This window comes from Panicum hallii, chromosome 5, assembly GCF_002211085.1.
Source record: "Panicum hallii strain FIL2 chromosome 5, PHallii_v3.1, whole genome shotgun sequence".
Lineage (NCBI taxonomy): Eukaryota > Viridiplantae > Streptophyta > Magnoliopsida > Poales > Poaceae > Panicum > Panicum hallii.
The window spans coordinates 52,039,264-52,062,369 of NC_038046.1; the positions used below are offsets into that span (position 1 = coordinate 52,039,264).

General features: G+C 49.2%; 3 protein-coding genes and 1 pseudogene across 4 annotated transcripts; 2 read left to right on the plus strand and 2 right to left on the minus strand.

Moving 5' to 3' along the window:
* The first annotated feature begins 1,188 nt into the window (after nt 1-1,188).
* Nucleotides 1,189-3,636, plus strand: LOC112894850 (FBD-associated F-box protein At1g61320-like). 2 transcript variants are annotated; one of them, XM_025962678.1, is made up of 3 exons: nt 1,189-2,613; nt 2,711-2,869; nt 2,971-3,636. In XM_025962678.1, the coding sequence occupies exons 1-3, from the start codon at nt 1,249-1,251 to the stop codon at nt 3,385-3,387; spliced, it is 1,941 nt and encodes a 646-aa protein (XP_025818463.1). In that variant the 5' UTR covers nt 1,189-1,248; the 3' UTR covers nt 3,388-3,636. The 2 variants fall into 2 exon arrangements, with proteins under 2 accessions (XP_025818463.1, XP_025818464.1); XM_025962679.1 differs by having other exon boundaries at nt 1,194-2,613; nt 3,013-3,636.
* A 1,723-nt stretch (nt 3,637-5,359) lies between these two features.
* Nucleotides 5,360-10,439, plus strand: LOC112894262 (putative disease resistance protein RGA1). Its single transcript, XM_025961910.1, has one exon. The coding sequence runs from the start codon at nt 6,242-6,244 to the stop codon at nt 10,103-10,105; it is 3,864 nt and encodes a 1,287-aa protein (XP_025817695.1). The 5' UTR covers nt 5,360-6,241; the 3' UTR covers nt 10,106-10,439.
* Nucleotides 10,440-18,105: 7,666 nt separating this feature from the next.
* Nucleotides 18,106-20,116, minus strand: LOC112895892 (putative F-box/LRR-repeat protein At4g15060). Its single transcript, XM_025963892.1, has 2 exons — nt 18,767-20,116; nt 18,106-18,670 (listed from the first exon to the last, which is right to left on the minus strand). The coding sequence occupies exons 1-2, from the start codon at nt 19,943-19,945 to the stop codon at nt 18,272-18,274; spliced, it is 1,578 nt and encodes a 525-aa protein (XP_025819677.1). The 5' UTR covers nt 19,946-20,116; the 3' UTR covers nt 18,106-18,271.
* A 333-nt stretch (nt 20,117-20,449) lies between these two features.
* Nucleotides 20,450-21,638, minus strand: LOC112894273 (annotated as a pseudogene).
* Nucleotides 21,639-23,106: the final 1,468 nt, after the last annotated feature.

The following is a 23,106-nucleotide window of genomic DNA, read 5'->3' on the forward strand; positions in this document are numbered from 1 at the left end:
TTGATGGCAATATTAGATTTGTCAAGACAGCAGAACTATGTGGGTGGGTCTTCGCGTGTCGCTCTTTTAGAACTACCACTTGCATGGCATTTTACAGGCATATATTGCGCTGCATTATGTACCCTGTGCGGTGCTGTACTCTAGTGCATATTCACCCAAAATTTATTATTTTTGTACGAATCAAATTATAACGATTTTTAACCACAACTTCTTCGTTTTCAACATTTGTGCCATCTTTACTAATACGCATCCAACTTTTTTTTTTCGAACAAAGCCAATCCTATAGAGCAGATTCTCTATAGAACAGAGTCAGCTCTTAACCTCAAAATGAGGCATTCTTGTCTCGCAAGCAGCCGCCAAAAGTCCAAACTGGTTTGTAGGTATAGTTGGTCAAATAGGACGGCACGGCACGACCCGACCCTAACCTTAACCGGCACGACACGACTAGGCATGATAGTTTAGTCGTGCCGTGCCGTGCCAGCACTACGTGCCTATCCTCGGACCCAGGCACGGCAAACCCATAGGGTTTGTGCCGACCTAGACACTATAGGCAAAATGAACTAGATCCGTCAGGCACCAGAACCGCCGGCAAGGTCGAAGAAGGGAGAGTCCAGAGTGCTAGAGCCGCCGGTGAGGTAAGGGACCCACGGATCCGGCACTCTGGTTCCTCAACGGACTGCGAACCGGAGCACAGAACCTCTAGCAAGGTAGACGACGGGGACAAGGAGATGACAAGTGGAAGACTAGGCTAGGGTTTGGGTTTCGGGATGGAGTGCCAAGCCGGAGTTGGAAAGGACACAAGAGGATAAGAGTAGGACATGAAGAGTCGTGCCATGCGGGGGTGTAGGCCAGCGGCGGCGGAGGACCGCCGGCTGGACAAGAAAAAGACGAGGTGCTCTAGATCTAGATGAGGAGAGTGGAGGAGGGGCGCGAGGGTGTAGGAGACGAGATGGCCCGGGCTGCCGACCATTGGCGGCGGCGGCCAGTGGCGGCGGAGGACCGCCGGCCGGAGAGGAGGAAGGCAAGGAGACGAAGAGCACAGGTGAGTCAGGGCAGCGGAGGCGGAAGGCGAGGCGAGGGGGCGCGGGGAGGGGAGGAAATGGGCTAGGGTTTGCCCGGGGGAGTGGCGGCGACGGGTTATATACCCGAGGCCCCGTTGCAGGCCGTTAACGGGCTCAAAGCCCCCAACGTCTAGTTGGTCTGGCCCAAATTAGTCGTGCCTGATCGGGTAGACTCGTTAGTCGTGTCATGTTCGGGCCGGCACTATGGGCCGAGGTCCCGGCCCAGGCACGACACGGTCCATGGGTCATGTCGGCACTAACCTTATTGGTAGTGGGCCGGGCTAGGTTAGTGTTGGATTTTTTCGTGCCGTGCCTTGTGCGCCCGCTGGACCCAGCCCATTTGGCCAACAATATTTGTAGGTTCCTTCCTAATGGGATGGAAATTTATGGTGTCCAGATTGTCACTCTCGTATGGTGTGGCTCTTCTTTCTCACGTCTGCTGCTCAATCTTGCAACGCAAGGTGCCTGTCAAGTGCAGCAATATAAAACCAAAGCTTCATCGATCCAACGACTCCCAGCGGCACGTCAACCGAGCTCACCAAGAAGGCAAGAACCTTCAATGGAGTCGCGCCACACGAGCAAGCGGGGAGCCATGGCGGCGGCGGCGGCAGAGGACCGGCTGAGCGGCCTCCCCGACGACCTCCTCCACTCCATCCTCCGCGGCCTCCCGCTCAAGCACGCCGCCCGCACCAGCGCGCTCTCCCGTCGGTGGGCGCGCCAGTGGCTGCGCGCGCTCGCCTCCTCCCCGGCCATCGACTTCACCGACCGCGGCTTCGCCCGCGGCCAGCCGCCGGCGCGGGCCGCGGCCACGGTCAGCCGCTGGCTCGGGCTCCACGCCGAGTACGGCGCGCCGCTCGACGTGTTCCGCGTGGCGCTGGGGAGCGACGACGCCGCCAGCTCGTTCGGGCGGGACGTCGTCGGGTGGGTCGCAGCCGCCGTGGCGCGGGGCGCCAGGGACGTGGAGGTGGACCTGGCGCAGAGGCAGGGGGCGGACAACGATCATGGCAGCTCGACGTTCCTGGAGCTCCCCGGCGACCTGTTCCTGGCCAAGAACGCGCTGGAGCGGCTCGCGCTCGGCGGGTTCGGCCTCCGCGCCGTGCCGCCCGGCGCGGCCGGGCTCGCGGGCCTCCGCTCGCTCTCCCTCAGCCACGCCGACGTCACCGACCAGGCAGTTCAGGCCGTGGTCTCCAACTGCGTGGCGCTGGAGTCCCTCAGCCTGAGGCGCTGCCGCCACCTCACGTCGGTGAGGATCGCCGGCGAGAAGCTGCGGGTCCTGGAGCTCGTGCGCTGCCCGGCCGTGCGCAGGCTGCAGGTCGCCGCGCCCGCGCTCGAGTCCTTCGCCTTCCACGGCGACATCGTCTGCTCGAGCGACCCCGACGAGGACGACGCTGCTGCCGTCCACTTCGGTGCCACGCCGGCCCTGCGGGATGCGTACCTGTCTCACCTCGGCTCCGGCGACTACGATGACGACCGGCACGACTTCGCCTACTCAAACTTCTTGGAGTGCATCGCGCATGCCAACATCTTGACGCTTTGCTCCGTTGGCTTGCTCGTGAGTATACTTCTTCCCAATCATTCGACCAATTCTTGCATACGAAATCAACATGAGCAGAAAATGCTAGACTGACCGGTGACCAATCGTGAATCAGCATATCGATGTAAGCCGAGGATTTGCGATCGGGTTCGATGCGCCGAATCTCCAAGAGCTGCAGCTGCTGATGCCCTCTCTAGGAGACGACGACGTGGAGCGCGTCTCCGCATGTTTCGAGTTCATCGTTTTCCCAATCCTGGATCGCCTCTTCATCCGTGTAAAGCTCTGAACCATTGCTTCTCTGAATAATTTCAGTGTCCAAGTAGTTCAGCTCAATATTTACGCAGATCAATCTTGGAGCCACCTACTCGTGTGCAGTGCCAGTGCTCACCAGCTGAGTTTGTTCTGCTGAAACTGCAGCTCCTCGCCGGCGAACCCCCAGACGCTAGCGGCGCCGCGGCATCGCCGGCGGCCGGCGAGGACGAGCCTGACATCGTTCCTAACGTGGACATCCTTCTCGACCACCTGACGCTCATCAAGGTGGTGAACATTCGAGGGACGAGGTGCGAGCTGCGGCTGCTCAGGTTCCTCATGAACAGGGCTCCGGCACTGGAGCAGCTGCTGTTGGTCACCGTGGAAGAAGAGGGAGCTCTAGGAGATGAGGAGATGAAGGCCATCCAAATGCGGGTCTCGGCCATGCGGACGGCCTCGCCGGAGGCGCGCGTGACCGTGTGCCGGCCGGGCGAAGACGGCAGCCGGAATCCCGCACACACAAAGTTCTACCATGAGGAGTAGGAGTAGTTCTCCTATTTGTTCCAGGTTCTATCTTCTCGTGGCCCCTTATCAGAAAAAAGAAATCCATGTAACACCTCGGAACGAAACTTGGTTGTAATCAGAATAGATCTAGTGGCACACTAATATCAGAATGTACCATTTGCAATGGGAAAAAAATGTTTGTTAGCAATCTAGAGCAGCGGTAGGATAGAATCGGAGAATTGGACCTAGGAAGGAGATAGAACGCGAGTATGAGGGCAGAGGAATGGTTGCTTGGGAATGAATATGAATTCAGTTGCAAACTTGATGCTCTCTGTCTGTCTGTCCGTATGTCTCTGCGCGCGCGCATATAGTTCAACTAGTGATCGTCACGCGCCTTGGCGTGTGAAGGAAACAACGGTGATTGAAGTGCATCATAAATATGACTATACATATTAGAGTATATTAGAGTACAGGATACGATACATTAAGATTTATACACAGTGGGGTACAGTAGCAAGGTAGCTAGCACGTATTTACAAAAACTGTGGAGAGGAAGACAGCGGTAGAGAGATCCAAGCAGCACTCTTTTATTTTTTAAAAAAAAAGCACCAACATTAGTAAGCACGAAACCGACACCGAAAATATTTTTGAGCTATTCACTATGCACTTTACCATTTTTAGAAAATAAACAATCATTTAAATTGAAACAGGTGCAAAGACATGCAATCTTTGACCTGAGGCTATAGATTTAGCAATTACTTTAGCTGAGGAATCAAACAAAATTAGATCTAGCATTTTTAGAGAAATATATTAATTAATATTCATTTAACGTGGCCCTATTGGTTGGCCTCACTTGCGGCGCCTCTACGCGCGTAGTGTCTATATTGTCATACTACATGTGTCTCTTTATCTTATTTTTGTGGAAATTAAAATAATTATAAATATAGTGGTTCGCCACGATCGGGTGGGCACAAGGATTGCTGAGAACCGAGCTAAAACGTAAGAGATCCAATATTTTGAAGGTGGTAGCTAGGGTTTTGAACGTAATTAGTATTTGAGTTATAGGGTGGTAGGAACAATCCCTCGGAGTTGAAGAGCTTTAAATTAATTTACGTAAAGGTTAGAGTTTGTTTTGAGAAAATATACATGGCTGTTGTTGACGGACCGCAGGTTGATTATTAAAAAGGCTGAGGACTCTTTTGCAAAAAATGCGAGGCGCATGCGTGGATTGTAGGTTGATTTTTATAAAGTTTGGGGTGTGTTTTGCAAAAATCCACAGGCTCGAACATGGACTGCTGGTTGATTCTTACAAAATTCGATGGCTGTTCTTGGTGGACCGCAGGTCGATTATTAAAAAGGCTGAGGACTCTTTTGCAAAAAATGCAAGGCACATGCATGGACTACGGTTTGATTTTTATAAAATTTGGGGTGTGTTTTGCAAAAATCCACAGGCTTCAACTTGGACTACTGGTTGATTCTTACAAAATTTGAAGATTTTTTTTTACAAAGTGACTGTAATAAGCTCTTCCGACCATTGGATCGGACGATCGGATGACCGGGGACTTTTAGCCGACGTGGCCGGCCTGGTTGGCTAGGAACCCGCCGTGTTTCATAGTTTTTAACTAGTAAATATACTAGTACTTCTAAAAAAAAACACTAGTACATGGACTATGGCATGGTCCTAAACCTACTCTGGGCCGACACTCTAAGTACTCACTTGGCGAGCCCGAGAACTACTGCGAGGCCCAATAGCTTCAGCAGCATCTTCAGGATTCAGGAACCTTTGCATCAAACTGATGCCGGTTATTGAGGTAACACTTTTTTCTCAGCAGAGTAAGGATGGAGAAGAGGAAATGAGCATGGCGAGAACAATTTTCCACGACCACCATTATAAGTCAGCATTATGATAACGAGCAAGACCTTCCACAAAATCCATAGCGATCACCTCCCAAGAAGAAGAGGGAACATACTAGACAGGTTTGGACAAATTTATGCACATCAGATTTCATGCCAGACCAATAGCGCTACTATGCAAAGCTGACGACACCTGTGGTTGCAGCTCCTTGTTAGGTCCCAGCCACACACGGTTCTTGTAACGAAGCACAGCATCTTTAAGTGAGAGGAGGTACTGAATCAGGAGCGTCAGAGAGTTTGGCCAGCAACTCTTGTGCTTGAGGATCACTCTGATAACCCAGCTGAGTGAAGGTGTTGCTCATTCACATACGGCGTTGTTCTGTATGGATGAAGAACTCCCAGCAGACTTTTTTTTTAAAAAAAAAACTCCCCAACGCAGGTATAGGTCACAGTCAAGTCTGCGCTATGGGACAGAATGGAGCTTAGTCCTAACGAATATAAAAGTCTCCGCTTTTTTCTGATTCCACTTGTTAGCAAAGTCAGAACGATAATTCATTCTAAACAAATATTTTAACAATCCTGCAGATTGGAAAATTACATTGACCAAGTAGCTGAGGCTCCAAATAACTCAGGTTGGATGCTATTTTCCACTACACCCAATCCCGTATCATTAGGCTTGTGAGGAAACGTTCCTTGGCGACTTGGCGTTATCTCGACAGGAAGGTCTTTCGAGCAGACAGGTTAGGTTTGAGCTTAGATGGGCCGTGGGCGGCCTCTCTAGAGACTCTACCACCGAATTCATTGCTTGGGATGTATACATCCATGAATGTTGGGCGTAGAGGCTGGATCTCTTTTTCTTTATCTAAAAAAATCTAATTTATTGCTTGGTTTGTGGCCTAGTTTCAACGCGGCATTTGAGTGTTGGTAAACACCCGCCAACCACGGTTGACCACTACAGTACAGAGACATGCTTAAGCTCAGAAGCTGAGCAACCTCTCCGTTCCTCATTGACTAAGCTACAGTCGAGACTCGAGAAGCAATGGCGGATGGAGTTCTTGCCTCGAGCATCGTCAAGGAGGTGCTGGCCAAGATCGCCTCGCCGATTTGGGCCCAGCTCGCGCTCCTAAGGAGCTTCAAGGCCGACCTGAGGACAATGGAGCGCGACCTCGCCACCATACGGGACGTCCTCTTCGACGCCGAGAAGCGAGGCGGCGGCGGCGACAGCGCCGTCCGCGACTGGCTCCGCAGGCTCAGAGACGTCGCCCACGACATCGACGACCTCCTCGACGAGTGCCGCACCGACCTCTCCGCTTCGCGCCAGCGCAAGAACACGGCGTGCGGCATCGACCCCAACCTCTGCTTTCTCCGCTCCCTCGCCATGGCGCGCAGGCTGAGGTCCCTGAGGCGCGAGCTGGACGCCGTCGCCGCCGGGAGGGACAGGTTGCGCCTGAGCCCCGGCATCTACCCGCCGGCCCACCCGTCCGCTCCTCCCAGGCTCGAGACCATCTCCATGGTCGACGAGTCCAAGACGGTCGGGCGGACCGTCGACAAGGAGAAGCTTATGCGGCTAATCCTCGACGCCGCCAGCGACGAGGACGTGTCCGTGATCCCCATCGTCGGCTTTGGCGGACTCGGCAAGACGACGCTCGCGCAGTTGGTGTTCAACGACCGGCGGGCCAACGACGAGGTGTTCGACCCCCGGATCTGGGTCTCCATGTCCGTCGGATCCAGCCTCCGGACGCTGGTCCAGCCGATCGTGAGCGCAACCAAGGAGAAGTGCGACCTCGACAACCTCGACGCCGTCGCGAGCTTCCTGTCGCGGACGTTCACGGGGATGAAGTACCTGCTTGTTCTTGACGACGTGTGGAGCGAGAACCAGGAGGAGTGGGAGAAGCTTCGGATGCTCCTCAAGGACGGCAAGCGCGGCAGCAAGATCATCGTTACGACGCGGAGCCTGAAGATCGCCATTATGGTGGGCACGGTGCCGCCATTTGTTCTCAAGGGCCTCTCCGACGACGACTGCTGGGATCTATTCAGGTGCAAGGCTTTCGAGGGAGGGGAAGAGGATTTGCATCCAAAGCTTGTCAATGTAGGCAAAGAGATTGTTCAGAAATGCGGCGGTGTGCCATTAGCGGCAAAGGCACTTGGGAGCATGCTGAGGTTCAATAAGATTGAGCAATCATGGGTGGCTGTTAAGGACAGTGAGATATGGCAGATGGAGAAGGAAGAGACGATCTTGCCGTCTCTCAAACTCAGCTATGACCAGATGCCACCTGGCTGGAAGCAATGCTTCGCTTATTGTTCAGTATTTCCAAGGAATCATGAGATTGACAGGGACAAGCTTATTCAGCAATGGATCGCTCTTGGGTTTGTTGAACCGGCAAAGTATGGCAGCCAATCGGTTTTCGATAGAGCAAATGACTGTTTTGAGCACTTGTTATGGATGTCATTCCTTCAAGAAGTAGAGGAGCTTGATTTATCAAAGAAAGAAGTAGAGGAAGATGGCAATGTTAAGTACAAGATTCATCATTTGGTGCATGACCTTGCACAATCTGTTGCAGGGGATGAAGTTCAGGCAATCAATTTCAACCAAGATAATGGTCACTCTCAAGCATGCCGCTATGCATCACTGACTGCTGACATGGAATCTCCAAAAGTTCTCCGAAGCATGCTTCGCAAAATACGTGCCTTCCATTCATGGGGATATGATCTTGACATCAATTTGGTTCTTCATGCTAGGTACTTGCGAGTACTAGATTTGCGAGGCAGTCCGGTTTCTGAGCTGCCCCAGTCAGTTGGCAAACTGAAACACCTGAGGTACTTGGATATTTCTTCATCCCCTATCAAAACTCTGCCCAATTCCATCAGCAGCCTCCACAATTTGCATACTCTTCACCTGTCCAATTGCAGTGATCTTTGTATTCTTCCCATATCAATATGCAGCCTTCAAAATCTGGAGATCTTGAATCTTTCAGCCTGTAGCCTCCATACCCTACCAGATTCGATTGGTCATTTGCAGTATCTGCAAAATCTGAATATGTCATTTTGCAAATTTCTAGAGACATTACCAAACTCCATTGGTGAACTCCAAAGCTTGCAGACCTTGAATTTTAAAGGTTGTGGTAAGCTCAAAACTCTTCCTGATGCTATATGCAGCCTCCAAAAATTGCAACATTTGATCCTTTCTCAGTGTGGCATTCTCCAATCATTGCCCAAAAGCATTGGTAACCTCTCAAATTTATTGCACTTGAATTTATCACAATGCAACGATCTCGAGTCAATCCCTGACTCAATATGTCGCATAACTGGGCTGCATACTTTGAATATGTCTCATTGTAGTAGTCTATCAGAAATACCAGTATCGATTGGTGGCCTTAAAGAACTTCAATTTCTTATTTTGTCACATCATTCAAGCAGTTTGTCACTGCCCATATCAACCGGTCATCTACCAAACCTGCAGACTCTCGATCTCTCATGGAATATTGGTCTGGAAGAACTGCCTGAATCAATTGGCAATCTTCGTAATTTGAAGATCTTGATCTTGTTCCAATGCTGGAGCCTTTGCAGGCTGCCTGACTCCATATCCAACCTTGTGATGCTGGAGAGCTTGAACCTTGTCGGATGCGAACAGCTGACCCAGTTACCTGATGGCATAATAAACCTCAGGAATTTAAAGCACCTGAGAAATGACCAATGCCAGACTTTGGAGAGGTTGCCTCATGGATTTGGGCAATGGACGAAACTCAAAACATTGTCCTTAATTATTATAGGTGACAGATATAGCAATATTGAGGAGCTAGAGAACCTCAATCTTTTAACTGGTGATCTGAGGATTGAATGTCGGTCACATAAGAAGGATCTGGCAACTAATGCCAAAAGAGCAAACTTAAGAATCAAGAGAAAACTAAGCAGCTTGGCCTTGTCATGGACTGGTTCACGTTTCTGTGAGGATCCAACAAGTGTTGAAACATTTCTTGAAGTTCTTGTGCCACCTGAAAACCTTGAGGTCCTCGACATAGATGGTTACAAGGGCACTAAGTTTCCTAGCTGGATGCTTGAGAGCATGGAGCTGTTGCTTTCAAATCTTGTATCCCTCAGTTTGAGCAACATCCATGATTGCACTTGCCTTCCGCCCCTTGGGCATCTTCCTTATCTCCAGTCTCTTCAGTTCCGCCACATGACCGGTGTTCGTAGTATGGGCTCTGAAGTCTTTGTGAAAAGAAACAAAAGTACTCTATATCAGTCATTGAAGGAACTCCACTTTGAGGACATGCCCAACCTGGAGATTTGGCCAACTTCATGGTCAGTAGATCACAAGGACATTCAATCCGCATTATTCATATTTCCTGTTCTGAAAACTGTCACTGTAACAAAATGTCCGAAGCTGAGGCCTAGGCCGTGCCTGCCAGATGCTATAGCAGATTTATCAGTGTCCAGTAGTAGTGAGATGATATCATCCGGGAGTATTTCCTGGCCGTCATCTTCAGTATCGGCATCGCTTCTGAGGAGACTGTGGATTAAAAGTTGCCATGTTTCGTCCAACGAATGGATGTTGTTGCGCCACAGGCCAAAGCTCGAGGACCTGGTGATCGAGTACTGTGAAACGCTACATGTCCTGCCTGAGGCTATCCGGTCCCTTGGTACACTGCGGAGCCTGAAGGTTCTGAATTGCGCTGAGCTGGAAGACCTTCCAGAATGGCTGGGTGAACTTGTAACACTTGAATATCTTGAGATAAACTGCTGTCCAAAGCTGGTCTCACTGCCCAAGGGCCTGCAACGCTTGACTGTGCTGAAGGAGCTGACCATCACTGGCTGCAGCTCTGTACTGAGTGAGAGGTGCACAAAAGATACAGGCAAGGACTGGTTCAAGATCTGCCATGTTCCAGGTATTGTCGTTTCATAAAATGTAACACCACATATGTTGTTTAGTTGACTAGTATAGACCTGTAGTTCCAACATGCAAAGATCTGTCCTTGTTTAAAATGGTATAAGCTGTTTGTTTTACCCGGGTACCAACAACAGGGGGCATTTCAAGTTAAAAAAATAGGGGCCATTCTTTGAGGTTTCGTTGGGGTATCTACTTTGCCCGCAATTTATCAGAGCTCTCTTCTCTTTTCATGTTTGGGGCTCGGTCTTATTAATAGCACAAGATCTGTAGGCCCAGTTATGCAATTTTATTTACTGAATTGTAACTTAGCAAATTTGAGAAAGAAAATGCGATTTGGAATTGTATGCATGCTAAATTTTTCTGAGTTGTCGGCTACAATTGAAGAAAAATATAGTTGTTTTTTAGGTTGTCAAAAATGTGTGTTATTATGTCATTCTTCTTTTATTAAAAGGGATTATCTAACTAAAGAGTGCTGATTTTTTTCTTTTATCCATCCCTCATATTTTTTCCATCCAATCAAAATATGCCATGTTATACAACTTGTTTTTTTGCGGGGGGTGATATGAAAAATGTGGGTGGAGAGCATTCTATTTTCAGTCAGAAAATAGTCCACCAATGCAGGGAATGGAAAGACAACTGAAAATATGACAAGAACCAACCGGTATTTTACGGAAAAGCCTAGCAAAACACGTGTGCCTCACGCCATTTTTACAATGACTCCTTGACTAGAAATTAGGAATAGATTCGTATACGAAACACACCCGTTATTCCCTGGAGGACTAACCATACGAAGCACAGAAGTACTGTGCAAGATGCTGACACGCTGCCATCGTCCTACTTTCTTGGCCAAATTAAGCATTTTCCTACCAAATGCTATAAGACAAAATGCATAAAGCAACCTAACTAATACAATTACGAAAACATTAAAAGGTAAATCATCTCATGAAAACATTATGTGGTAATGTGTAAACACACGTGTGAGGGCCTCAAGAGAAATTTGTGCCACGTGCTATCTGAACAAGGCTCATAAACTCTACGATATGACTGAAGGCATCATCATCAGAAGGGGCTGTGGGAAACGGAGCAAGACGACTCCAAATGCTATGGGGACTTTGGGCTGTAGAAAAACAACTATAATACGGGGGGGCAAGTATATGAGTCGGACAAGACACAACACGTACAAAAGTTGCCTCACAAAAGCACAACACAAAGAAAACAGAAAAGAAAAAACTTGAAACACAAATGGTAAACCAAACCGTAATGCAACGGTCACGGAACCGAGCCAAGTAAACGAAAAATCTAGCTGGTTGACACATAAAATTTTCGTTATGCTGCAAAACAACCGAAATCCATATATAGTTTCTAGCTTATAATTAGATATTCCCGGCCCAGGTGGGCCACATACCGGCCCAGGTGGCCTGCAGCTGCGCCTGCGCGCGGCGAACCGGTGGCATGCACACCCCTGTTCCAGAAGCGGTGTCCGGTGGTGCCCCCATGGCCGCCCAAGAGCCACCCGTCCGAACGCCCCCTCCGAGGGCCCCGCAGGACGATAGCGATGAACGACAGCCGCTCAGCCGACAGCCAGACACCCGAGCAGATCTGTACGTGCGCACGTGACCGCATCCTCCAAGCAGCCCACGGAACGCCGCAGCCCGCCGGCGAAGCTCAGCCGTCGGAGTGGCAGGGCAGCGCGCAACCGAGCATACGGTCGGCGCGGCGCCATAGACGAAAGCGACCGACGGCGGCGGCGCGTCCGGCCGGCGCTGGGGGAAAGATTCGTCGGCAGATTTTATTTTTTTTTTCTCTCGGCCGTGCCCTGCCGCACAGGAAAGCACTAGGCTCCAAGCTAGCCGCGGCTGGCTCCGAAACGGATCGGAGTAGAAGGCTACGCGCCACGCATGCCCTGCGAGTCTGCGAAGCTTGGGCCGGCGGCGCCAATCAATGGCGCAGCTCCTCGCACGCCACGCCCGCTCCGGCGGCAAGCGAACAAGGGTCCGCCGGCTGTACTGCAACTGCACAGCGGTGGAGGTCGGTGGCGCGGGCGGTGGCGCGGTGTGCCGTGCAGGGTGGGTGGACGGACCATGGGCTTGGCCGTGTGCCGTCCAGGATGGTGCATAGCCCAGCAAGGACTTGCAATGACACGCGTGACCAATAAGAGCCATTTCTGAACTTCCAAAGCACAACGTTTTTAGCACGCCCAGGGTGCAGGATGATACGATAAGCTCTGGACTGCAGTGCTAGCATGGTATAAACGCTCCAGAGGATCAATGACGTGTCTAAGAATCTTAGCACGATGAGCCGTATGATAATATTATATCTTAATAATAAGCTGGTATGTATATCTCTTTTGGTTTTTATTATTCCTCTCCTTACGACAAACTATCGTGGATATTATGCGGACAAATTAACTGTAATTAGTGGCAAGATAAATAAAGTTTTACAGACACGTTGTCAGAGATAGGCTTTTAGGTACCACGCCACGACGATGACACGTCACGCCATGAGCCATGCTTGATCCCAACAGCGCAACAGGACGCGAGTAGCATGGCGCTAAACATGGTATAATACGGCACAAGTCATGTGCCATGCTTGTCCTGCACGGGACGACACGATGAGGGTAGCTCGCCAGCTAAACATGGAGAGGGCCGGGCCGCCGGGCCATGCCGTGTGCCGTGCCGCGACCAAGTCCCACCTCTACTTTTAAGCGGAAATATGCAGCCCCAGTCAGCTTGTCTGAGGAGAGTGGGAAGTAGAGCTGTGTGTTGACTTACGCCTAGTTGATTTGAGAGTTCGATCGACGGCTAGAATGATTAACACAAACAAACATTGCCACAAGAGAAATTAATTAATACGACCAAACAGATAAATATCTAAACCAGTACTCCATCCATCTTAAATTATTATTCGTTTTGGTATTTCTAAATGCATAGTTTTTCTATGCATCTAGATGTACATTGTATCTGGATGCGTAGCGAAATTTATATACGTAAAAAAAATCAAAGCGACCAGTAATTTGGGACGGAGGGAGTACGATGAAGCTTAAAATTTAGAAACGCTCAAACAAACTGATCATGAAACTAATTCGACTGAATTTTACGACCACCGACCAAATCAATCGGGCACTGATCTGTGATCACCACCACTGGCCAGCTAGCTGGGCTGCAAGTTGGCGCTAGAAAAGTTGCAGTTGTGCATGGCCTTGGCAGCAGCGCCCGCCGCAGCTTGCAAGATCTTCCTATCACGGCTACTTCCCTGCACCTCTCTCTCGTCAGATGGTACTCTGCTAGCTCCATCAACTGTACAAATCATGACCAGACAGTCGCCAGAAAGAAAGAAAGACAGCGAGACGCTGCGCTGCTACCATAAAAATCGAGCTCCAGCTGGATTGTGCATTTTGTTCATGTATATCCAGGATCGATCTGGATAAGATCGACGACGTGCCGTGCCATGCCCAGGACGTACACATCTTATCTCGTTATCTCCTGTTTGACCTGCTCGAGTCTCCTGTGACACTAAGCGGCGGCGATGCGATGCACCTAGCGTTCTCATCAAGAACACGCAAGGGATTTATTTACGCGTCGTTTTGCTAAGAAAAAAGGACGCACGTGTATTGTTTGTTGGAGCTAGCTAAGCTATCCGATCGAGCAAGTACAGTTGCTCAGGGCATGGAACCGAGTCTGAACTGAAGATACTCATCAGGAAAGAAAAAAAGGGCAGCTTGAACAGCTGGTGTAGTTTGATCGATCTTACCTTGATCTTGCCCTGGTCATCAGATGGGAAGTGTCGCCGCGGTCAAGGCCTTACATCAGGAGCAGGGGCCACGGTGTAGCCAAGAACAACTTGCCGATGGCCGACCGATCAGCGCACGCGCATCAGTGGTCTGACGACGACGAGATCGGAGGCGTCCGTCCGTCGATCGGCAAGTCATCCTTGGCTGCACCATAGTCCCCGAGCCTAATGTTAGGCCGCGGGCGAGCCGATCCCGACCGATCCGCCATGGCTGAGCTAGCTGAGCTTGCAGCCACGGCTGAGGAAGAGAGGGGAGCTGCAGGGAAAGGGAGGGGGGGCGGACAGAGATGTGCGGGCTCTTTATAGGGATGCCATTTCTGAAGGGAGGAAGGTCGGTGGGCGAATTGAATAGCCTGCAATTCTGGAAAGGAAATACTTGAATGCTTGGCTATCATCTGCGGATTTTTTTGAAGGGGACAGGCGGCTATGATCGGAGAGGGAAATGTGGTCACGCGGCACATGCATCTCGCGATCCTTGCTGCTAGCTGCTGCGTGCAGAATCAATGCCAGAATCATGGACGGACGTGCATCGTCCACATAAATACAGGCATGAGAAACACCGATCAAAGATTGGGTTTTTGAACATTTTAGTCTGTGGAACAACACTAGAAATTTAAAATGAAAAATTCCCAAATGAGGATGGAGCTAGCGTCGATTACTAGTATATTATTATCAGGTAAAGTCGTGTACTGGACGAAACGTGATGGAGCTAGCGTCGATTGCTAGTATATTATTATCAGGTAAAGTCGTGTACTGGACGAAACGAAAGAAAAAAAAAAGATTGTATACTGTGTGAGCCCTTTATAGGAAGGTACACACGGTGATCCCGAAAGCTGACGGCCAGGCAACCTTTGATGCTGTTTTCCACGTCGGAGATTCCTCGTCCTCCGACAAGCCACCTTTCCGGTGAGGAAAATCTGTCTAAGCACAAGAGGTACGGTAGATGGGTGGCATCATGGGCCTGACTGGGGCGCCATGCCGCCGTGCACCTCCTCCGCGCAGCTCTGCCCATCCATGATCCTTCGTACGGGCTCTGCCCTGACCCCGCTTGATTGCATTGCCATGTTCGCGTCCAGCGCCGTCCTCCCCATCCGTGCCGTGCCGCTCTCGCGCTGGCAGGGGAACAGCTAGCGCGGGGGCCGGTGAGAGGGCGAGGGAGCTGTCCTGGAATTGGCAATGGCGTCCTCTTCCTCCTCCCGCCCATGATTGCGGGGGTTGAACTGGGCGGCCGGCCGGCATGCCGTGCACGGCGGCAGGCCGGCGCAGGATCACGGAGGAGGATCGCCCGCGGCTCGTTACGTGCCTGCTCTGACGGACGGCGGGCAGGAACCGGGAAGCGGTCGTCTGGTCTGGTTGGTGGTGTCAGCGGCCAGAGCTTGCCCCCTGTACTTCCTGTACTTGATGCCGTGGCTGAAACTTTTTTTTCTGAACAAAATTATTGGTTCGAACTCCAAATTAGCCATCTCGTCTCGTCTTTCCTTGTGATCAATGATAACCTAGGCAAGCCGAGTCGATTGAGGATCTGTGTCGGGTTTCAAACTTTGAAGATCGCTCGAGCGCAGCCAAGGCCCGGCTTGACAAAGCTTGGCACTTGGCAGCATTAACAAAACACGAGTTTTCTGTAAGTTAGACATAACATGTGGCAACATAGCTCGAGACGTGGCTGGAGTAAGCTCCATGGGTAGTCTTAACTTGGCAACAGCTCAATATTTTTAGGGTTACCCATATTTTTATCCTCAACTAATCTTCTCCTAAAGCCATGTTTTTCAGCCAGAGATTGTAGATTCTAGCTTTTATAATCTCTAGTTGAAACAAATAACCAGCTTTTGAATCTAGATACCATAGTGTCCACCAGCTTTTGCAAAATTATGGCATAGAAATATATTTGCCCACCATGCTCACATGTAAGAGAAAAAAGAGAAACGGACCATGTTTCCAAACAGTCATTATTGGTTCATGGTCGATCTTCGACTTCCTCATAAGATGGAATACTCAAACTCATCCCTCAACTATGCCCCAAGATTCAAGTTGATCTCTTATGTACCAAATAGGTCATTCAAATCCTTCAAGTTTCTTTGGTGTCATCATCGAGTATTCGTAGAGTAGTATGTTGGAATCGCCTCTTCCACCCCTTGTTTTGCATTCTGATACCTCTCATTTTGCAAAATTCATGAAGAAGCAATACAACTTATTATGATGTTGGTATTTTTGTTCTTTCCTTCTCAAGCAACCCCCCTAAAACGACGAGCCTATTGTAGTCCATCAAATTCACATCAAGTATCATTTCTAGTTTCACAAAATAGAAGGGTAAATAAAACAATGCCAACATGCTTACTCCTCCAAGGATGCCCACAAAATGGCATGGCATGAATATGTCGTGTGCCACATCAGATTAGGCCATTATGAACCAATAAGAAAATTTGAAGGACATTTATAGCCGATTTGATACTCTAGAGACTTGCATAACCCTTGGGACACAGGTTACTAGTTAAAGGATATGTTTGGCTATTTTCCTTCTCATAATATATGTTTTGACACTTTAGAATCTTCTTTTTAGAATCTTTAGCTAAACAAACATGACCTAAGTAAGCATGCATGAAAAAGAAATTAGTTAATGGTAGTTAAGCAAAGATAAGATTAGAGAAAATAGACCAAAACCGCTTAGAAGTTACATAATGATGAGAATTTTGAAAAGATCATAAAATAGTTTAAAACGAGTTTTTTGAACAAGGGAGTAAACTCAATAATGTAAATCCAACCAAGTAAACAATAGGTTGCCTTGATAGGCATACAGGATTGAGATGACTTTTACTATTTGTGCAAGGCTCAAAATGAAGCTAGGTCTACAGAAATTCGATAGATATCCAGCATTGTTATTGTCAAGCATATGGGACAACGAATTAAATCTTATTTTATTTATACCAATAATCCACCTTCTCTGTGTAAGTAACAGGGAGCCCAAGCCCCAAAACAATGCACCATGCAAGGTCTCCGCATTGCAAGTTGTTGAACTTCCATTGATTCAAAACTTAATATTTTCTTAAATGAGTAGAAGCCATAATTTATTGGTCAATTAGATACCTTGTTGATTTTGTTAATTTGGTTAATGCAGCTACCAAAGTGAATTCCTTATTCCTTACTAAGGAAAGCAATGCACAATTTTAAAATGCTTCGCTGAGAAATAGAACACAACTTTCATCCTTCCAATGAATTATCATCTATTTAATCATTTTCACTTTCTCGTAAATACTAATTGTTTTTCAATTTTTTATTAATCATTCAGTTCCTCTAGTAAACATTTTGAACTACGGTGTGCATCAGACTGCGCCGTAGGACCGTATGCATCAACAAATTGATCCACGAGCAAACTTTCTGGAGCAGCGGCAGTCCAGTTGAACGGAGCACGGATGCAACAGGTACCAAGCAGTTCAGAAACAAGACCGTGAGAGCTGAATAAAATGTGCGGCAAATCACAAGCAGAGCGAGCAGGCCGGGGGATGCACCGCGCGCTCAGATAAGCGTGATTCGCCGGGCGAAAAGTCTCGCACACCAAGGTTAGGAGCCCGAGTATTCAGGATCAGAACTCGGGGCCTCTTTACATGTGCGTATCAATCAAACTCGAAAGGCGGCCACCCAAACCACACCATTAACAGATGAAAGAAAACAAAAGCGAGAAACAGGAGAAAGCAAATGCAATCGGAACAGACTGCAACCGGAAAACCCAGGCAAGGTCGAGACTGCAACCAGGAGCGCAAGGGATCCATTGGGGCTACCGATTCAGTCTCCGGAAGTCTGCACAAGAGCAGACGAGAATTGGCGGCGCCAACGACGACGAGAGAGAAGGGTTTGGTGCGCGGTAGGGTTTAGGTGGGGGTGTTCACTTATAGCTGAGGCGGGTCGACGTGGGCCGTCGGATCGGCCGCATCCTCCTGTTTGCCACGATCTCGCCAGCCGCCAGGCGCCGTTCCCTAACCAGTTTATTTGGGCCGCGCGACGGTCCGCGAGCGTGGGATCCTTTCGGGCCCGTCTACGACACCTCGTCGGCCCAAACAAGCTCGTCGTGCGCGAGTGAGTAGCCCCTTCCCGGTCAGCATCCCTTCTTAAGCTGAATCGCACACGCAGCTGGCCAGAAAGAAGTCAGAGAAACACTTTCAGGGCATTCTAAACCAGAGAAGGGCTGGGGTGGGCCACGGGAACGGAAGGTGAGAAATCAATGTGGGCGCTACGTTTCATGCCGGGAAAGGGAGGAGAGCAAGTTGATACGAACAGAGTCACAGAGACAACACAACCATGGTACAACTAAAAGGTACTAGAATAGAGCAGATCGAGCATCCTAAAACAACTCAAAACATAATTCTGTTACAAACAAAGAAATCCTGTTAATGGATAAAATCATCCTTGATGCATGCAGCAATACTCCTCATTGAAGATCCTCGTGTGGGCATGGTTCGGGCTGTCGTCTTCGCTGGGCCGGTACACGGAGGTGCGTGCCTCGCGCGACGCCTTCTGCCGCGCCGACACCCACTCCTGGATGCCCTCCACGTGCTCGAATCCCGGGGCTCCTAATCCTCCTTCCGGCGTGACCAGCACCAGCTGCTCGAGGATCGGAGCCCTCAGCAGCAAGTACCTGATCAGCCGCCGCTCGCGCCATGTTCCCCTAAAATTCACAACCTTGATGAAAGTCAGCAGGCCGAAAGTCAGCAGGCGGCTGACGGCTCTGTCGCTCAAGTACTCGTCCTCGTCCTCGTCCGAGTCCGAGTCCTCAACCTCCTTTGCTGGATTTCTGGAGAGCTGCAGTTACATCAGCGAATTCAGCTGGTAAGCAGTTCGGAAAACATTTTCTCGACTCAAAGTTTGGGGCTTTGGGAAAGAGAGGGCTTTGCTTACACGGATAAAGAGCCGTTCGAGGACTGGAAGTGAGGTTGAGTAGAAGAAAGTGTACACGCGCTCAGGGTGCCGAGGGTTCCAATCGCCTTCTTCTTGTATGCAGCCCAGCAGCAGCTGCAGCTCTTGGAGGTTGGGCATGTCTACGTATGGGAACTTATCGCGGTTCACATATGTATAAGGAACACGATCCATGCAGTTATAATCATCCCCGTCCTCTGAAAAAACCGGCACCACCAAGCCGAAGGAGCAGAGCGTCAAGACACGGGTATGCAGGACGTAGTACACGAAGGGGTAGTAGTAGTCGAAATTCAGGTCCAAGTCACCGCAGCCGTCCATGTGCGAGAGGTACACGTCGCGCAGCGCCGGCGCTGCGGCGAAGTCGACGGAGACGGTCTCGTACCAGTCGACGGCGGCGGCGCTCAGGATGACGTCGCCGTACATGGCGAACGACTCGAGCGCGGGCGCGGCGACCCGGAGATCGCGCACGGCCCGGCAGCCCAGGAGCTCCAGGGCCCGCAGCCGCTCGCTGGCGACGCTCACCTCGGTGAGGAGGGAGCAGCACCGCAGGCTCAGGGACTCGAGCGCGCGGCAGGTGGCGAGCACGCCCCGGAGCGCCTCGTCGGTGACGTCGGTGTGGCTGAGGGAGAGCGAGCGGAGGCCGGCGAGCCCGGCCGCGGGGAGCGGAACGGCGCGGAGGCTGAGCCGGCCGAGCGCGAGCCGCTCCAGCGAGCTCCTTGACCGGAACAGGTCGCCGGGGAGCTCCAGGAACGCGGCGCTCCCGTGATCGGCGCCCTCCTGCGACGGCGTCAGGTCCACCTCCACCTCCCTGGCGCCCCTCGCCACGGCGGCCGCGATCCACCCGATGACGTCCCGCCCGAACGCGCCGTAGCCGGGCCCCGGCGGGGACACCAGCGCCACGCGGAACGCGTCGAGCGGCGCGCCGTGCTCGGCGTGGAGCCGGAGGCAGCGACCCACCGTGGCCGCAGCCCGGTCCGCCGGCTGCCCGTGGGCGAAGTCCCGGTCGGTGAAGTCGAGAACCGGGGAGTCGGCGAGCGCGCGGATCCACTGGGGCACCCACCGCCGGGAGAGGGCGCTGGTGCGAGCGGCGTGCTTGAGCGGGAGGTCGCGGAGGATGGAGAGGAGGAGGTCGTCGGGGAGGCTGCTCAGCCGGTCCTCCATGGCTCCGCTGCAGGTGCTCGGGTGCGGCGAGTGCGATTCCACGTCAGTCGGTGGTGCGAGGTCGATTTGTGTTAAGCTGCGTTTGGATGCAGGTATTTAGCAGAGGAATTGTATTGTGCTGGCAATACTAAATCTAGAGTGACATTGGAATTGAGCTGCAATGTCAATATTGCTGTTTGGCATGTAATTACTAGTTGGAATTAAAACGTAGCAGCCAATTCCAATGCCTGTTTGGATGTGCAAACTCTTAAATTGTATACTTTGATGAGTTTGAACATGATACAATGTTTTACATCTATGAATCATAATGTCCATAAGTTGTGCACATATTGGAATTATTATATATCACTTTTTATAAAGAAAAATATGCAAATGTTCTAAAAAATCATCAAATAAGCTAGAATATCATGAAAAATGACAAAAATATTAACAAAATACCACAACAGCCACTATATAACCAACAACATGACATCGATAGTTTCCAGGTCTCTTACAAGTCTCTTACAAGTACCAACAAAAGATTACAACATACTAATGGTGCTGCTATAATAGAATAATATATGTTTTTCCCATCATAACAGGAAGCACCTAATTAAGATAATAATTTCTTAAGCATTACATGAAAACAAGTGGACAGAACCACCCCTCAATTGCTATTCTTCTCATTCAACATCAAAAGCCATTCCTTCTTCGTGTCCATGGGAAGTTCCATAAGCGCTTGGAATAAGCATTCATTAAGGATAAGCTTCCCATAAGATTTCAGCATGTCACATCTAGCGACATCTGGAATCATTTGAAGTGAAGCAAAAATTTCAGCAGGTGGAGTGACATGGGGCAGCGGTAATGGCTCAGTGGACTTCAAAGCATCATTGAATGAGGTCTTCATATCTCCAAGCATGCAGAGAATCGCATCTCCAGTTCGTTGCCTCTGGGGCAAATCTAGGGATGGATCATTCAGCTTGTTCAGGTGAATCTTGAGCAGCCTTAGCACCTGTCTTGGCACCTTCGCCATTGGCACGATCAGTTGAGTAAAGAGTGCTGATTGCATCCCAATTTTTTACTACTTTGGTCTTATAACAAGCTGCTGCCTTGTTGCCCTGCAAAATAGGCACATCAACAAAGTCAAGTTACTATATTTTTGTATTACAAAATTAAGTTACTATATTTTTGTATTACAAAAATAAGACGAAAAATAAAAATGTTATGTCCTTACCACCACATATCTATTCCAGACATCTTCACTATCAATGATAGCTTATTATTTTCCTAATCCCAACCAAATCCACTCTGAGAAAGTATCTTGCTAATAATCTCATAATGCTTGTCAAAAATTTTGCACCTTGATGCTATGTTTTCCTTTGTAATCTCCACATTACAGCTCTCACGTACATTCTTTATAGCAGCATTGTAGACATGTGGCTTCCATCCATTTTGTGCATCATCACCATTGTTGTGAAGCTCAACAAGGACAGATAACAATGCAGTCCATCTCATCTGTCCATGTGAGGTAAACTCTCTTTCCTTTTGCTGTAGCCATGGTGCTATCCACAAAATACCACAAAAGATGATGCATAGTTAGACAAAGGTAATAACATATATATCGAATATTTTTCATAACACTATAGCTAACAAAATATGCTGCAGCCATGGATCCACAAAATAACCCCAAAATGGGCCATGCTTTCACACAAAAGGTAACCCACACGGCCTACTCCATCACAAGTTCACCATGTCTCCCAAGGTACTCCGCAAACATATCATTAGCTAGCTGCTCCCTAAAGGTGTTCCATTCAGCACTCTAAAATGTAGCCCACCTTATAAAATTGGCAAGATTTTGGAAAAAAAAAAGAATGGCATGCCTATATTTTGATAACTAACCAAGCAAGTCCTTCCTTTTGCATGCACCGCAAGGTAATGTGCAACTCTGTTCTCCTACCTACTTATCTTAATCACCTGAAAAAAGCAACTATTTTGGAGGAACAGAAATTGTGAAATCCGTGGCCGTAGCCTCCAGTAAGAAGCTTCATCTCCCTTCTGCAACTGTAGAATTGTAGAACAGCATCCTTGATTTGAAGAGCTTCAGCCACCTTAGCTGCCAATATCAGAGCAGCCAGTTTTGCCATAACAACTGAACCGCTCATCATTCTTGCGTGAGTTTTTCAGGAAAAGAAAAAAAAACATTCTTGCGCGAACCTGCAAGGAACCCGAGCTCTTTGAACGAACCTACAAAAGAAATGAAAACACCCAGGCCAGCCCATCTAGAAGTACCACCTGACCCATCAGGAGCAAGAGCTGCATTCGTGTAAAAAAAGACTGCATGCTGCTGAGCATGATTCCCTGTACGGCTGTACCTGAGCATGATTGCCGCCCTGTACCTGAATGGAAGAGACAAATTGTTGTCCAAGAAAAAACTGGCCATCATTACATTCCCCTTCTTTATTTCCATTACCAAGGCGATCCAAAGTCCCACCTACTGAAACAAGCATGGTATAAGTTTGAATATCAGCAAATAGTTCATGAGAAATTTTATTTATGGACCATTTTTTGTCGTTAAACCTGAAATCATTCCTAGCTTTCCACAGATACCATAACCTGGTGAGAACTTCTTGCAGCAGATCATCACTAAAATTATTATTCAGAACAACAGCAATTCAGCAAACCAAACAGCTCTGGCAAAACTACACTAAACACAGGTGGAAATCAGTTTCTAATAAACCACAAAGTTTGCAGGTGTTATCAATTCTAGTGCTGTAGCTAGAAGCTCTTTGGCCAGTAGCTAGAGAATATCTAATCAGACTCCAAGGAAAAGCTTTAATACAGGGAGGAAGAAATTTATGCTTCCAGTTCTGTTGAGAACAGCTAAGGCATACGAAGAAATACCTGCGAGACCCATGATTTGGAAGGGAATGCCCAGATTGAGAAGACACATATTTGTAAGCCTCTTTGGTTGAGCAGATACCATTAGCAGCCGGCCGGCTACGGGCTACCAACAAAGAATATCTGAATTATCAGAATTGGTCTTAGGGGTTTGGATGATAGAAGAAGCAGCTTGCTGATAAAAGGTAGAATTGATAATATCAGCATTCCAAGCATTAGTTTCAATGTTCCAAAGATCAGACACAATGTTAGTAAGGCAGTAAGAGTTTGTGGCCTTGTGGCAT